Source organism: Protopterus annectens, chromosome 4.part0 (genome assembly GCF_019279795.1).
Source record: "Protopterus annectens isolate FY-2018-M chromosome 4.part0, PAN1.0, whole genome shotgun sequence".
Lineage (NCBI taxonomy): Eukaryota > Metazoa > Chordata > Ceratodontiformes > Protopteridae > Protopterus > Protopterus annectens.
Genome location: NC_056733.1, coordinates 224,574,575 through 224,591,207, shown reverse-complemented (window position 1 = coordinate 224,591,207; position 16,633 = coordinate 224,574,575). Strand labels below are relative to the sequence as shown.

Below are 16,633 nucleotides of genomic sequence, written 5' to 3'. Positions count from 1 at the left end.
GAAAATGACTACAATTTTTCATGGGGTGAGTGCAGACACCAGCTGCCCTAGCCAGCTGTCAGTGCTTACTTCAAACATAAACAAGCCACATACTAGCTAACGACTTATTAACAAGTGAGGGAAGGGAGGGAGACACCATCCAACTTCATAACCTAACTCACTCACCCTGCCACAAACCTTTTGTCTCGTCCCAGAGCCATACTCTGTCCCAGACTTTACCATCTCTCTCTACTACCAGTCTGATTTACCATTTTCAGAACAGATTCCTATGTGGAAGAATGATTACAAGTGTAAGTTGCCTTGGAGAGAGAGAGGAAGACAGGAGATCTTGGCATTTCGGTATGGCACAAATCTGCCAGCTTCCCAGAGAGATTTTGAGAGATCAAAAGGGAAAGGAATCCTATCTAGGAAGGGTTCAATGATATCCTGTGCATCACTGAATAAAAGTGTTTACTATGGGGAGAGGGATTAGAGTTGGCTAACTAAAAACAAACAATCTGCTGTTCCGCTGTAGCACCACCCTCTCATCATCAGTGGGGCCCCAAGATCACCAGCAAAAGCCTCCACCATTTTGCCTAGAATGGATGAGATGACAAAATGCTCCACATTTCCACTCAACTCCGTGAGCCACAAAAAAAGTTACTGTATTTTATTTTTATTTAAACTTAAAAAATATGACAACGTCCTAGTTACCTGACCACCAACCGTTATATCCTTAGCTAGGCACCAGTAATTAAGGAAACAACAACCATTATTTCAACTCAAGTCTTTCAAATTCAAAAGTAAGAATATGACGATACTGTCCAACCTAGAAGGTGCTACATACTTGCTACTTTACAGTCCAAGTTAGAGAGCCATTATCACCTGCCTTTCAATACAGCTTCTAGAAACAAAACGTGCACTATTCCCAAATTCAACATGTGAGATAGTTGGGTACTGAAATTAATACATAATCTCTCACCCAAAGAGTGCCATCATTAATACAGTTTTCACAGCAAACTGTGAAACCAACACAAATTAACCACTCACTTCAACCAGGACATCATCATGAATATCCCATTCTACAGAGTTAAATGAAACATTCACTAGTGGTCACTTCAAGAAAACTGACATGCTACCAATAATAACCTTAAAATTTATATTAAGCTACTAAACCAAAAAAGAAGCAAATTACATCTGCTTCTCCTATATGCAAGCTACATGGCCATAACATATCAACTTTCTACACCAAGATATAGGACCACTAAACAAATCAATGGCTCACATTCAAGCCATGAGATTCTCCTCATGTTTCTAACTTTTTTTTTTTTTGTTATGGAAAAGCTATCTGTACATAAATGTTTTACTTACATGTTTTTTTTTCCATCTGAAATGCCTGTACTTTTAATATGTTTAGATCCCCTACCAGGCCCAGTGGATATCTTGGTCATCAAACTGTAATTAATTAAATAAAATAAAGAAAGAACGAAAGAACATAGAAAACCACTACAAGTTAGCAACATGACACCCAAACTGGAGAGGAAGCTTAGAGGTCTGAAATCACGAGAAGCTCAAACTCGGCATAGTGAAAAGAATAAGCTGCAGCGACACAAAAAGTAAAGTTATCATGACGAAGACTTTACTCTTCCAAAAGCAAACCAGCATATTCATACAACCAAACAGAGAAAATTAAATACATGGAGGAACCAGAATAAGGAATTAACTCAGGGCAAGAAGTCAAAAGGAAGGCTGTTGTCTCAGTTTGTATAGAGAGGCGAAGCCATGACAATGATCCAGGCAGAAAGAGTTCAGTTACTGACTCTGGTACCAGGTGGGGCTGACTGGGAGAACAACATATACAGGGGAGAAGTGAGGAACATGTGACCAATACACACTGAAGTGCAAGAATTTTCCCAGCAGAGAGACATACTACAAACCATGCAAGTTGAGCTTCATCAAGAAAGCATGACACACTCCCACACTATTCCCATTCATGCCCCCCCAAAGAAGAAAAGCATTCACTCTGCATGTTCGAGTTATATATAGCAACAGGACACTGAAAATGACCTATATTATTTCCCACTCCCTCACAGAAAGGAGATTACAAGGTAAATACTTTAGCCATTATATCAATCACAAAGTACACAGCTTGACTCCTACCTTTAAAAGGGAAACTTTTCTAGTATTAAAAATGGTCCATAACAGCAGTTAGCCTAGTACTTGCCTATGAACCTATGACGTAGCAGCTCCCTACAGGAAGCAGAACTTTGGGAAAAGGTACATCTCCTTCCCACAGGTTTCAAACCCATTCCTATCCTCGTGCAGTAACCCCACCTGGACAACAATACCATAAAGGGAAACTGAAGAAAATGCGTATGGTTACCAAGCAATTATTGCCAGCTACAGTGCAGGGGCGCCAGAATTAAGAGGAAAAAATAAAAAGCAAAGAAGAGAAGATTGAAAGGATTCAGCTGGTAGATACCAAAATACCACTGGCCAATGAACCTACAACTATATGGTTCACCATGAGAGAAAGGAAAATTGGCAAACAAACCAAATTACAGGGCCACAGAAGGCAGACTAACTTAAGCTAGGGGAACTTTTTGAGACCAGAATGGGAGAATGAAGACAAGTAGCTATTGTTAAAGAACAGCAAACAAGCAACTGAGAAATATGGGCTGGGGAGAACAGACCAAATACAAAATAAAGGGCCAATGGTTTTCAATGCATGGGGAGAGTTAAGAACATCCTCTATATGGAGGGAAAGCAGCATTATCAGGGAAGACAGTTCAAACATAGTTCAACTGGGGAGGGGCTTAAAGAAACAGCACAAGTTAAGGGAATAAAAATCTAAGCAAGAATATAAGGAGAAAATAGAAGAAACTACTTAAAACTCCAAAGGTAGACCCAAAGTACACCACCATGTGAAAAGGTTGTGCTTGGCGTGCTCGCTCCAATATAAAAACAGTGACTCGTCCAAACATAGCAAATAACTGAAGAAGTTAAATAAGTGAATGTCAAAATGAAGAAGAAAGTGTGTACAGAAGGAATATACAAAGTTCCACGTGCATGCAGCAAAAGTTAAGGGGAAAGAGAAATGGAGGTGAATCAGCTCCCCCCAAACATCAAGATAAGAGGGAAAAAAAAAATCACCAGGTTGGGACAGAATCCAACTGGCCTTATTGAAAGAGGGAAGTCTGGAAACAATTGAGCAACAGCTACAGTTAATTTACAATATCAAGAAAGAAAGAAAGAAAGAAAGAAAGAAATACGAGAATTCTTGAGAAAGGCAGTAAGCTCTGTTATACCAAAGGAAGGGTAAGACCTACCCAACCCAGTATCCTACAGACCAGCAGTGGTCCTAAATCATGATTTAATTTTTGCTTCAATAATAGAATAGCCAAGATATTGCCAAGAGTAATAAGACAAGATCAATGTGACTGTTAACGGAAGACAATCATTCGGTAACATTCTGTTGCTGAACAGGATGCATCAATACACAGAGGATAGGTGAACAACACTGGTGATGATGGGGCTGGATGGAGAAAAGGCATTTGATAGGGTCCACTAGAATTATTTTTGGATCATGGGGTTCACATAGACATGTACAAAGAATCTAAAGCAAGAATTAAAAGTAAATGGTAGAGAGGAATTATAAGAGGGGCATAAGACAAAGATGTCTATTTCCCCATTATTACTTGCAATTCACTCAAAAACTAAGAATCAAATTAAGGGAGGGTATGAGAAAAGCAAGGAATAAAAACTACTGATGTTTGCAAATGTCTTAATTTGCTTAAACAGACCACAGGGAGGATTTAATAAAATGTATTTGAAATATTAAAGACAAATTTAACATACAGCAGGAGACAAAGTTATTGAACACAAGACAATATATGTTAAATTATCCCTCAACGTAACAGCTAGTCCAGGACTTTCTCAGTCTTTGGGGTCACTTCAAGAGGAAATATTTGGGAAAAATCAGGAGATTCCCCCAAAAAAACTTGGAAGACAAAGTGTGGCAAGAACAGGCGGATGACTAAATAGTGGGAAACTACAAAGATAGACATTGATCAAAGAGCACAAGTAGTGAAGATGTTTATATTGTGATTAATGATATACCTAGGACAGCCTTTTATAAACAAACCAGAGAAATATGATCAAAAAAGGCTAAGGAGAAAAAAATCACAAAAATACATCTGTGGTGGGCAGCCTCTTCAAGTAAAGTGAGGAAGTATGGTATGTCCACACATGGAGTTGAGGGGGGGGGGTCCGCCCCAACTTGAAAGATTAATATGAAGCCATGCAACTAAAGTTGCTTTATTACCTACAAATGGAGTCTTAGCAAACTGTTAGGAGATTATGTTGAATAAGGGCAATCAAAATTTTCATAAGACAGATATTTGGACAAAATTAAAACCTCAACTAGCGAAAATTACCCGATACAGATGGGAAACATGCTGGAGACCAGTGTAACAGAAAGAATAGGAATTTTGAGTTCAGGCCAAAAAGGGCAGGCCAGACAGAATTCAAAGTAAGCAAAAAAAATGTTAAAGAATCAGAGAATCAAGAGAAGAAAATATATAGGGTGGAAACAATTGATTGGTATTCAGAGGATTACTGGGAATGCAAAAAGATGATCGGAAAGTACACAAATGACAGAAGAAAAGCTGTTACGTCAACTTCTAATAGAAACAAGGACAGAAAAAGCCAAGATAGATTAGTTAGACTCTTAAACAGCAATAACAGATAATAACAAGGTGAAATACATAATTAGTTAAAAAAAAAAATAGAAGTGGTATTAAGAGAACACTAATATGTTAAGAGCTTTTATACTAATCACACATTTTTTTCTATAGAATGGAACACATTGTGATAATCACTTTTAGCCTGTTCAAAAAGTAAATATTTAGTAATAGAATTATTGAGAATGTCTATATCCTTGGACAGTTGGTCGATCGATCAGTTTGCTATTGTGTTTGATTATAACACACAACAGGTCGCTGCCTGCTTTATCAAACACTTCTATCACATCCTTATGAAAATCTGTTCCCACTTGTACTCCATTTGGATACCTCCAGAAACGCAGACCTGTAAGAACTAAATTACTGTCTAAATTATTTTGTAAGTAGTCATTATCAAGCTGTAACTTTTTAAACATTAAAAGTTTTTATTCAAACTCACTCAACTGTTTAACAAAGCCCCGCAGTCTGTTGTTACTAAATGAATTGTTATGTTGAGGGGGAAAACAATTGTGTGTTAGTGTTCCAGAACTCCAAATCAAAACTTTGGTTTTGACAATGATGGTAGCTCTCTCTGGTCTAGAAAATGACTGCTGGTGTAGCATGCATTAATGGAAAAACCAAGGCTTTCACTAGTGGATAGCACAGTCATTCCATCTGTGGAATGCGCTAAACCATTTGGTGCACTCAACTCAAAATACTGGCCAACTTGACACAATAACAGGCTCAGGTCTCCCATAATTTTAATGCAATCCTGGCTGTTTTACTCATTGACGTTCACCTCTGTACCCAGATACAAAAACATATCCACTTGGGCAAACCAGTAACTCCATAGGAAAAATAGCAAACTAACTACATGACCTGTAGCACAGAGAAACAACTCCCAAGTATAATCCAAAAGTTTATTACTAAAAAAAAAAGTTTTTTAAAATGTATTAAAAACAGTTAAGCACTTTTGTTCCATTTTGTAAGGAACTTCCCCAGAACTAACAGTAATTAAAATTCTGCTTCTTAAATACATTGTTTTGAAAGATCACATGTTCAGTGATATCAAATAATAAAAACTGTACTACCAATAAGAATTAAATTACACAAATAATTAAAAATACCTAACTCAATAAAACCACAAACATTAGTACCTTAATTTCAATACAAAATTAATGGAAACTGAATTGTTCAACCCTGGATAACTTGTGACATTACTTTTAATTTGCCACACCAATTCACTGTTTGTTAAATTGTCTTTCATTATGTAGCCTCCAAGATCAGTATTAACGTGTTCCAACATAATAAAACTAAATTTATGTTCATTAAAGAGTTGCATATGTCTGAATAAAGTATATATCAGCAACATGTTCACAGATTCCATTTCTCAACTTTCTGCTCCTCTTCCCTATATAGGAAGCTGGGCATGACTCGCAGCTAGCTAGATACACCACCTGTTTAGAATTACAACTATAAAGGTTTACTAATATGGCGTTCATTGTCTCTAAAGGAATCAGTTTTTTTCTCCACAAACTGGCACCAAGCACCCACATTTAAACATCCCTGTTTTTTTTATTTCCATTACTTAATCGAACGGTAATTATTTAAATTTACTCAGTTCAAGCCAGTTTCTAAAGGAGCTGTCCCTCCTGAATACACTGGACAGCTTTTCACTGATTTTGTTAAAAAGGGAGCTGTCCCTCCTGAAAATATTCCAGTTCCGTATCAAACACTCTCCTATCGTTTTACTACCACCGTACATGTGTTTATGAATAATCTACTCATGTTTGCATTAAAATTGTAACATATAACCCTGTTCAACTATTTCTCCAGATCTTTCTGTACTCAAAATTGGCACATAAATACCATTTTTCCTTTTTGTTAGAAACTTCATTTTTAATATCCATAACAAAATTAAGTGGGTAGCCTCTCTTCAAAAACATATCGACCAAAAGTTCTATTTCTGTAGTAAAGGTTTCAAAATCGGAAACCATACAAACTACTCGGATCATTTGTCCCTTGACAACAGCTTTCCTCTGGCTGACTGGATGCCAACTTTCATAATGTAAATACATGTTGGAAAAGTACTTTTCCTGTAAATATTAGAAATAAAACATCTTTATGTATCTGAATAACATATCCTACCTGTATCGAAATTCCAACTAAAGTTCAAAAAAATCTACTGTACTACTTGTATAACAAAAAGATGTTCAATCTTTCTAAGGTATCCTTCCCCAATATAAAGATATCATCCAAAAAACACAAATAATCCATGAATCGTTAAAACCACTATTAAATAGATACGCATTCTCCCAATGTGTGATTATTAAACTGGCAAAGCTAGTGGCGCAAGCTCCCCCACTGCTACACCTGTTTTGTTTATAGCCAAGATTAAAATAGATTTTTTTAATAAACTTGCATTAAAGAAACTGCAATGTTAATTTTATCAGTGTCCAGTGCATTTGAATTAAATAGCTGTTCTTCAAACCATAATAACCCCTGATAGAGGTATTACAGAGTACAAGTTATTCACATCAATAGTCACAAAAATACAGTCAGAAGAAAATGCTACATTACTCTACTTAAAAAAAAAATCCCTCAAATCTTTGCAGATGTGTAACTGTATTTAAACTAGGTTTTAACAAATTATCCAAATACTTAGGAATGTAAAAGGTTTTCAACCAAGTAGCATCTACTATACGTCTTAAAGGTGGGTTTTCTAAATACTTGTGTATTTTTGGGATTCCACATATCCCAGCAATAACGGGCTTATCATTAAACAGAAAATCAAAGTCACTCTTGTGTATCTGCCCTTGATATACCATATCAGTTAACTGCTCATCAGTTTTACTACAAGCAGAATAAATTTCACCACGAGATATTTTGGTATATTCATCTCCTGCTACAATAAATTAATTCTATCTAAACAATCACTTTCTTCCATTATGACAAGCTCACCCCTATTATCAGGCTTCAGTACTCAAATGTTTTAAAACATTTACTTCATTATTAGTTATACTATAAAACTTGTTTTTACATGGTTGTGATAGATTCTAATTGCAATCTCACAAACTTTTTCATACATCTGTAGATAATGAGTTAAGGGTGGGTTAAAATAACTCTAGTCTTAGAGCACTTACATTAGCAGTGGCACTGGTGTTTTGAAACCACAGTGATAAGTTGACGTGTAAACATTTTTAAATCCATTAATGAATCAACTATGGTTGCCCTCCTAGCTGGGACAAACTTTAAACCTTTTAAGAATACATCAGCAGGACACACATTAAATATGTTTGGAAGAAAAATTATATATTTTAAAATCATTAAAAGAATTATTAATCAACTTAAATGTCCTTCCTACTGTTGGGTAACTCGAACTATTATCAATCAATATTTCCTGACTTTGTTCACTGTTGAATAGGTCTTCTTCGGTCTGGCTCCCTGTTGATTGTAATAATTTTTATTGTAATGCTACTCCTCCATTATGGATTATTTTCCGTGTTCGTATGCATAATCAGTGTTAAAAGAATGCTTTGATCCATGAACATTAGGAGCGGGTTTAATATCTACCTGTCAGGGCACAAAATGTAAACAAACTGAAAGGGATATTTTCCGCGAATGGTTTTAATATGATTTTTACTAATCTGGATTTTAATTAGATCATCTTATCATTGTTTTAGGTGTTAGTAACACTGTTTTTAAGTGAAGAATTGTTTACAATATGAATATGTGATTCGATGTGAAGTATGAACAACAACAAAATAACATAAGAATTGAATGCATTTCTATGATGAAGTTTTGTGACTACTTGTTAGTTTTTGCCAATTAATCAAATGTTGGGTGTAACTGAATAAATTGGTTAATTGTTAGGAATGTTGTGAAGCTTGACTGGTATAAAATGAACAAGGCTGGATAGTTAATTTATATCTGAAGAAGCGTGCCAGAAGCACACGAAGCGCTCATTTATCTGTACACTTTTCGTTTTGGAATTAAAAGGATTTGCTGAACAAGAAGTGTTCTCGTGGTGTATCCTACTGGTTACGTTTTCTGATATTTTAAAATCATTAAAAGAATTATTAATCAACTTAAATGTCCTTCCTACTGTTGGGTAACTCGAACTATTATCAATCAATATTTCCTGACTTTGTTCACTGTTGAATAGGTCTTCTTCGGTCTGGCTCCCTGTTGATTGTAATAATTTTTATTGTAATGCTACTCCTCCATTATGGACTGCTGGCACCTGTTCCACACCCTGATCCCCTCAATTCTAAAGGGCTGTTCCCTTGTGAAAGTTCATGCACTTGATTGGTGGATGGAACACTGTCCTGACTCAGTATTGGCCAATCATGAGGGGTATATTCACTATAATGACGATGATTGGGTGGTTTCAGGTAAGCCTCTAGCTCTCGGTATCTGTTCTGAACTTTGAGAGCTTTCTTTTAAGTATATTACCACATGTTTTTACTATCGAATGGAACACACTGTGATAATTACTTTTAACCTGTTCAAAAAGTAAACCTTTAGTAATAGAATTATTGAGAATGCCTATACCCTTGGACAGTTGGTCAGTCAATCGGATACTGTGTTTGACTACAACATGTTAACAGGTTGCTGCCTGATTTATCAAACATTGTTGTTCCTACTTGTACTCCATTCGGATACCTCTAGAAAAACAGAAACCTTTAGGAACTAAATTGTCTAAATTCTTAATTGTCTAAATTCTTTTGCAAGTAGCCATTCTCAAGCTGTAACTTTTTAAACATTAAAATTTTTTTCTCAGACTCACCCAACTGTTCTTTAACAGAGCCCCGCAGTCCTTTGTTACTAAATGATCATAGGAAGTTACTAGGCTAATAACCCTAGGGCCCTTACAAGGCTAACCAAGTTCTACCTTTATTTCCATGATCAGCACCTTGTTACGTAGAGACAAAAAAAATCAAATTCTAGTTTTTCAGAATTCTAAATCAAAACTTTGGTTTTGACCATGATGACAGATCTCTCCAGGCTGGTGTACACTGTTATTAATGGAAAACCAAGGCTTTCAGTAGTGGATGGCACAGTCCTTTCATCTATGAAATGCACTAAATCATTTGGCACACTCACCTCGAAATATTGGCTAACTTGTTGCAATACCAAGGTCAAGGCTCCCATAATTTTAATGCAATCCTGGCCATTTAACTCATTGTCGTTCCCTGCTCTACCCAGACAGAGAGACATATCCACTTGGAAAAAAAAAGGCAACTCCACAGGAAAAATAAAAGCTAACTCTACACAACCTGTAGCACAGAGAAACAACACTACAGTATAACCCAAAACTTTATTACTGAAAAAATAGTTTTAAAAACATTTAGTTAAGCAGTGTCATTCCATTTGTAAATTTCCTCATAACTAATGATTAAAATTCTGGTTCTTAAAATACACTTGTTTTGAAAGATCACATGTTCAACAATATTAAATAAAATTGCACTACCAATAATTAATTATAAAACTAATTACAAATATTTAACTCATTTAAGAAGCAGAATTTTAATTATTGTTAGTTTTGATGGAAATGCTTAATTAACTGTTTTTACACAACTGTTTTTTCAGTAATAAACTTTTGGATTATACTTGAGTGTTGTTTCTTTGTGCTACAGGTCATGTAGACAGATAATATAAAATAACTACCACTGTAATAAATGGAATAAAAAACAAGCAATATGAAGAAGGGTTATGGGAGTTAACACAATGCTACCATGAGGATAAAGATAAAGACAAAATATAGATTCATAACATCCTTGGAGGGCATCACCATTCTACACAGCTCAAGAGGAAAGAATGGGAAGTGTTTAAGAGTACAACAGTCAACCTAAAACAGCAGTAAGCCCTTAAAAACTGGATGCACAGAACAATTTACCTGAGCAGTGAACATGCAATAAAACAAAACTTTCTCCAGAAGGCATGAAAAGGGTGAACTTAAAGAACGGGGGGGGGAAAAAAGGATTCAACTGTCCCAAACCAGAAGAGGTACACAGAGTAAAAAATGTTTTGTTTTGTAACAATGTAATATAATCGTTTATCTTTCACCCTATGGTGTTTTGCTCTACAGTGTACCTGTTATATATGAAACGTTTAGCACATAAATACTTTTTTATCATGCATCTGACAGAATAAAAGCTAATTTACAAAGCAATATCACAAGTTTGTAAATACAGTAACTTTTTAAAATAAATTATTAATAATAATACAGTAACACTACAGCTCTGACCTTCAAAAACACCACCAACCAGTACAGAAATGACGATTATCTAGTCTCCTCCATATTCCTAGATGTGTCCAAAGCATTTGATACAGTCTCCCACCAAAAACTTCTTAATGAACTTTTATCTCTTTATTTAAGCTATACATCCCTCACATTGTTCCATAGTTACCTACCTGGCAGACAACAAGCTGTAAAATGGCAATGTGATTTATCCTCTGTTACCTATTCCACTAGGTGTTCCACAAGGTTCTATCTTGGGTCCACTCCTATTTAGCATTTTCAACAACAAGCTCCACACTGCCACTCACCTTGCCAAAATTCTACAGTACACAGATGATGCCACTCTCATCTGTTCTGCCCACTCACTCTCTCAACTCCTAGAAATAACCCAACTTTCCTTCACAGCAGTAGAATCTTGGCTCTCGACTCTTAATTCTAAATCCCAACAAAACTAATCTTATGACTTTTTCCAAGTAACAAAACTTCAGGTCTGCATTCCCCTTTTCAGATATATACTAACAATTCCAAGACTGAACCTGTATCACACACTAAGCTACTTGGGGTTATAACAGAGAATAACATGAGATTTGACACACACTTGGCTCTTACCATAAAAAAGTTCATATCAAACTAGGTTCACTTTACAGAATTAAACCCTACCTCACTGACTCCACAAATGCCTATCCTAACCAATCTGAAGAAAATAGGTTTAATAAAACTAGACACTTGTTACAATAAGACTGACAGATTTGCCACCAACTCACGATACAGATCCCCATCACTGTGATGCTTTATACCAACTAAATTGGCTTGAGTTACCTAATTACCTAACATTCACCCAACTTATAATGGCCCATGGTATAATATACCAGCCTGACAAGTGTCCAGGACTCCATAATCTACTTCAGCCTCAATCTAGTAGAAGACACTTTAGATCTAACAAACTTCTATTACTAGTCACAAAAGCTAACAATCACTTTGGAGATGCTCTCTACTCTAATCAAATCTCCATGACTTGGAACTTAACCCCCAGCACTTCCTAACCATTGCCACTCACATTTCAAAATACTTCTAAATTCCCATCTAATTCCTGGCTCTGCTCTTGTATAACTCCTGGTTGACTATCATCCCCTTTTCTCTGTCTCCTGGCTAACATCCAGCTGTACTGGCTTTTCTTACTTGTCTATCTTCCTCTGTAGATGTTTTCTGTCTACCTGATATATGTCTATCTTATTTCAGTTACAGACTCATCAAGTATCACCTCACTTTCTCTCTCTCAAGATACTCTGTCCATTTTTTTTTACGGTCACTAATTACTTAATGTTACCCAAACTCCTCACCTACACCACATACAGTTCTTTGCATACTAGAAATAGTAGCAGTCACATCTATATAAATGATTTAAACTATTATATATATATATATATATATATATATATATATATATATATATATAAATAAATAACATATATAGACATATATAGACACACACAAATAAAAAACACATGAAACATTTCTAATACTTTCATGTACTACTTATACAAAAGTATACATAGAAAGTTACTAATGAATAACATTACAACCCATGTCTTTTGTTACTTGTATCTATTGGGGCTTTTCCCACCAGGCCTCGCTGAAAATAGTCCTGTGCCCAGTCGGACTATCCCAGTAAACAAATATCAAATAAGTAAATAAATATAAATACAAGTAAATACATATACCTTGAGTAAGAAGTTAATTTTAGCAAAAAACTAAAACCACCAACATACAGCATTAACACAAAAAAGCACTGCAGCTTACTTAAGAGGGTACATAAGCACTGTCAGAACTTCCCCACATCTATGTGCAATCAGAATTTCTGAGCAACCAAAACATACTTCTTTTCTAGTACAATGAATTCAAAACGAGTGAATGCTAGAGACTGTTAACCATGTGATCTGCAATATATTATACAATATGAAAACTTTGCAAAATACACCAATAAATCTCCACAGTGATGCCTCAGGATGACAAACATAACACACTTCCCAAGCCAATAATGTGTGTGCACATGGCACTAACCTTAAAGAAACTAGGGGGAAACAATATTAAAATTGTTTACAGAAAAACATCTACACAAGTTCAATAGCTGTAGGAGCAAACGAATTTACAGTTGTAGTTAGATATACTACCAATGCATGTAAACCCATAAGAATTACAAAACGCAGCAATTCTGGGCACATTGTGGGTGCTTTGAAGAGCACTCCTGGCCACCCACAAAGACTGAAACAATACCAGTTTTAAGAACTCTACTCGTACTCTGACTTAGGAATGGGGCCCATTCTCAAAGTATTAGAAATCCAAAATACTTGGAAAAATTAAAGCAGCCAGAAACTAGCAATATAGAATGTGTTTTAGCAGTTCAGTGCAAGAGAGTTATGCTTTCTCCTGCATTCTGAGGGCTGATCTCCTCAGTCTCTGTAAAATGTGCGACTCCAAGCAAGTCAATTATTTAACAAGAAGGTGCTCCTATGTCACCCTCAATAACATGTTTGACACCATCTCTCAAACTCTTACAGCAAAAAATCTGGATAAAGCTTAAAATAACTGGAGAACAAAGGCCCAAATTAAGAACAGGCTTTAAATACTACTCTTATAAAAATTAGAAAGTTGCTTGAATAACAGAATTTGTGTTGAAATGCATTTTTCTGAAGGAGATGAAGTCTGAAACTCAAATGTACGTCATTAATTAGTGACTTCAATCCTCCATGATTTGGCAGAAAACCACTAATTTTATGAGGAACAGACCAAAAATAAGGACTTTCTGTGAAAATCTGCACAGTTGAGAGATATGCTCTATACTACATGGTGTACAAAAGAATAAACAGAGTCCAATGCCACATAAATAAGCTACTTCTGTGCCTAAAGAATATGAATAAAAAACTGCGTTACTATTGAAACTAGATCTTGTGAGCATGAACTGACATACTTTTTCCCAATGGAGTTCAAAAAGGAAACACAACAGTTACTTTCTAAAAAGTTAAACAACTTACAGGTATAAATCAATTCGTACTGTACTTAGAAAATACTGAAATCATTTCATCAGTATATAAAACAGTGAGCAAAAAAAAAAAAAGACCATCCTTGCAGTCCAGCTCTTTAGCCAGTAGCAATTACAAATAATTATGCAAGCCCATTGGGCAGAGAAGCTGCACCATGGACATTCCAGAAAATACTGAAATCATTTAATCAGTATATAAAACAGTGAGCAAAAAAAAAAAGACCATCCTTGCAGTCCAGCTCTTTAGCCAGTAGCAATTACAAATAATTATGCAAGCCCATTGGGCAGAGAAGCTGCACCATGGACATTCCAGATAAAAGGGAAGGTCAGAATCTTGGCATTTCTTCTGCTGACGCAGAGGAAGGGGGCACTAAATCAGAAGTCACACATCAACTGCTAGAACTGTTTACAACACTGTACCCTTTAAAAATCAGTGGGATTGAAGCAGATAGTAGTTTTAAATAGTCCACTAACAGACTTGACATGTTTTATACAATTATGTTTACTTTCACATATAACATTGGTGACGAGGAAAAACTGGTTCTAGATTAATATGTGGTCTACTGTTCTACCTTACACTAACGACCTCAGGTCTCTAAATCCGTAAAACCACCGGGACGTGGTGTGAATCAGCATGTAACAGATCAAAAGCGTACAGCCAAAAAAATCTCCCCTTGACATACTACATGGAACCTCTGTATGCCTACTTCAAGTACACAAGCAACCACGTTGCCTTCAAAGTGAAAATGACAACATGAGACTACTCAATGGGCAATCAAAGATGAACAAAATTTATGCTCAAAGCCTTCCATTAATCTTTGGCTCCATTACCAGACTAACATAATACAACAAATGCTCAAATATACACAACTGCAGTGCACACGTTAAATCTGTCTCCACTACAACAGAGCTCACTCTGGCACACAAACCAACTACTGCCGCCTTCCCACAAAACTAAAGTCTCAGGTAACCTAATCTGTCATCCTGTAATCCAAAATTAACACTTCTTGCAGTGTTAGCAACCACTCCCAACTAGCAAAACAAAATATCAACAGTCCCTTGTGACCCCTCACTAGAATAGTCAGTACAATCTTCTACAAAGATTTACCTGAAAGTTGAACACCTGAACTGGTAGCGGCATCTCCTCACTACAGCTCGAGCGCCTAACGTCCACATCCGGGTCAGCAATACATATGGGTCAAAGGTCAAGTCATTAGTGCACAAGAGGAACTCTCGTTAAACTTCCGTAAGCAACTGAGATTCTTGCAGCGGCACATACTGGCTGGAGGTCCACATTATTGATACTTAAACACAATGTCCAATCCCCCACCCCCACCCCCGTCTAGAGAAGAAGATGCTTACACCATACCTCTTAACAAGTCAGGAACAAATTTCAACAGAATCAGGGAGAAATCCAGAATAATTAGTAACAGTTAAAATATTAGTACTATTAATTTGGGATATTGATAGCATAAGAAAATGTGAATTAATATACATTTCTGAAGTAAAATAAGTCCATAACTCTTATTGTTGTCGTTACATATTAAGTGTAACTCACCACCTTTTCTCCAAAGGTCGCCAATTTTAGGAGGGCTTAACAGGGATGGAGTTAAAATTGGAGTCAATATCAGAAACATCCCTGAAAATCAGGGATGGTCAAGAGATATACCTTACACATAATTTTTTTTTCATTCCTGGGTACGTTGTGCATATTTTAATTAACTGCAAAAAAGTACAGCGCAGAATTGCATATTAAAGTAATTAAGTGTATATAAACTTTCAGAAAATAAACACAATGACAGTAAAAAATGAAGTGTCAAATTTCATGCTGCACGTTACACGTACGTTGCAGAATTGAACGCAGAAGACTCTAGATAGCTAGAAGACGGCAGAAATAACACATATGTTATATTTAGCGCTTTCGGTACGTTTCAGCACTTTGCCGTTAAACCCCAACCACTCGGCGCGTACGTGCTTCAGGTGAAGTACACTGCAGTAGCAGCGTAGGCTGTATTTTAGTTGAAAAAAAAATAAGTATGCGTAAGCCATAATAATACACTTAACAAGAAATTAAACAATAGTTACGTTGGAATAATTGCAAAAAAGGAGAAAAATGTAAAATATAAGGCTCTGATCCATGGACATTATGTGCATAAACAGATAACGCAGGCAGCACAGATCGCTCCATACTTAAGTTACTGTAGGCTTCAGTTTGTAGTATAAATTCCAGAAGTCCAAACGGTGAAGAATTAAACCTCAGTCTGTATTGTAGAATCCAAACACCGCCACGGTATAGACAAGTATTGGCGTCCAAATGTCATTTACCTTTTGACGTACATCTTATCTTGTCCATGCAAAAGAGGCTACTTGACTGGTGAGATAAATGTTTCCGTTGTATAACAGTTCTAGGGCAAATTCGTACACAGCCTGTTGATTTTCCCTGTCGTTAACTGCAATGACTGTAAAAATGCATTTTAACCCATGAAACATACATATATAAACAATCCCTTTCAAAAATGACGTTTGTGAGTGACTTTGACATAGTAAAAAGAAATACCATAGGTTATTACAATTGTGTTAAAACCTTAGAAACTACACGCTGTACTTTTGAGAAGTTTTGTAATGTATATATGTAATTAGTGCAGCAGA

At 36.0% G+C, this 16,633-nt stretch overlaps 1 protein-coding gene across 3 annotated transcripts in view; it reads right to left on the bottom strand.

Annotated features, from left to right (window-relative positions):
* Positions 1–16,328, bottom strand: part of GPS1 (G protein pathway suppressor 1) — a 2,619,406-nt gene extending 2,603,078 nt beyond the window's left edge. The window contains exon 1 of one of the 3 annotated variants that reach the window (XM_044068228.1): positions 16,310–16,328. Coding sequence is in view for 1 of the 3 variants with exons in the window: in XM_044068226.1 (XP_043924161.1) it covers positions 15,093–15,125 (33 nt within the window). In the remaining 2 variants the exon portion in view is untranslated. Of the gene's footprint in view, positions 1–15,092; positions 15,183–16,174; positions 16,277–16,309 lie in introns of those variants that run through there. The other 2 variants (XM_044068227.1, XM_044068226.1) reach the window with 2 other exon arrangements.
* Between the last annotated feature and the right edge of the window lie 305 nt (positions 16,329–16,633).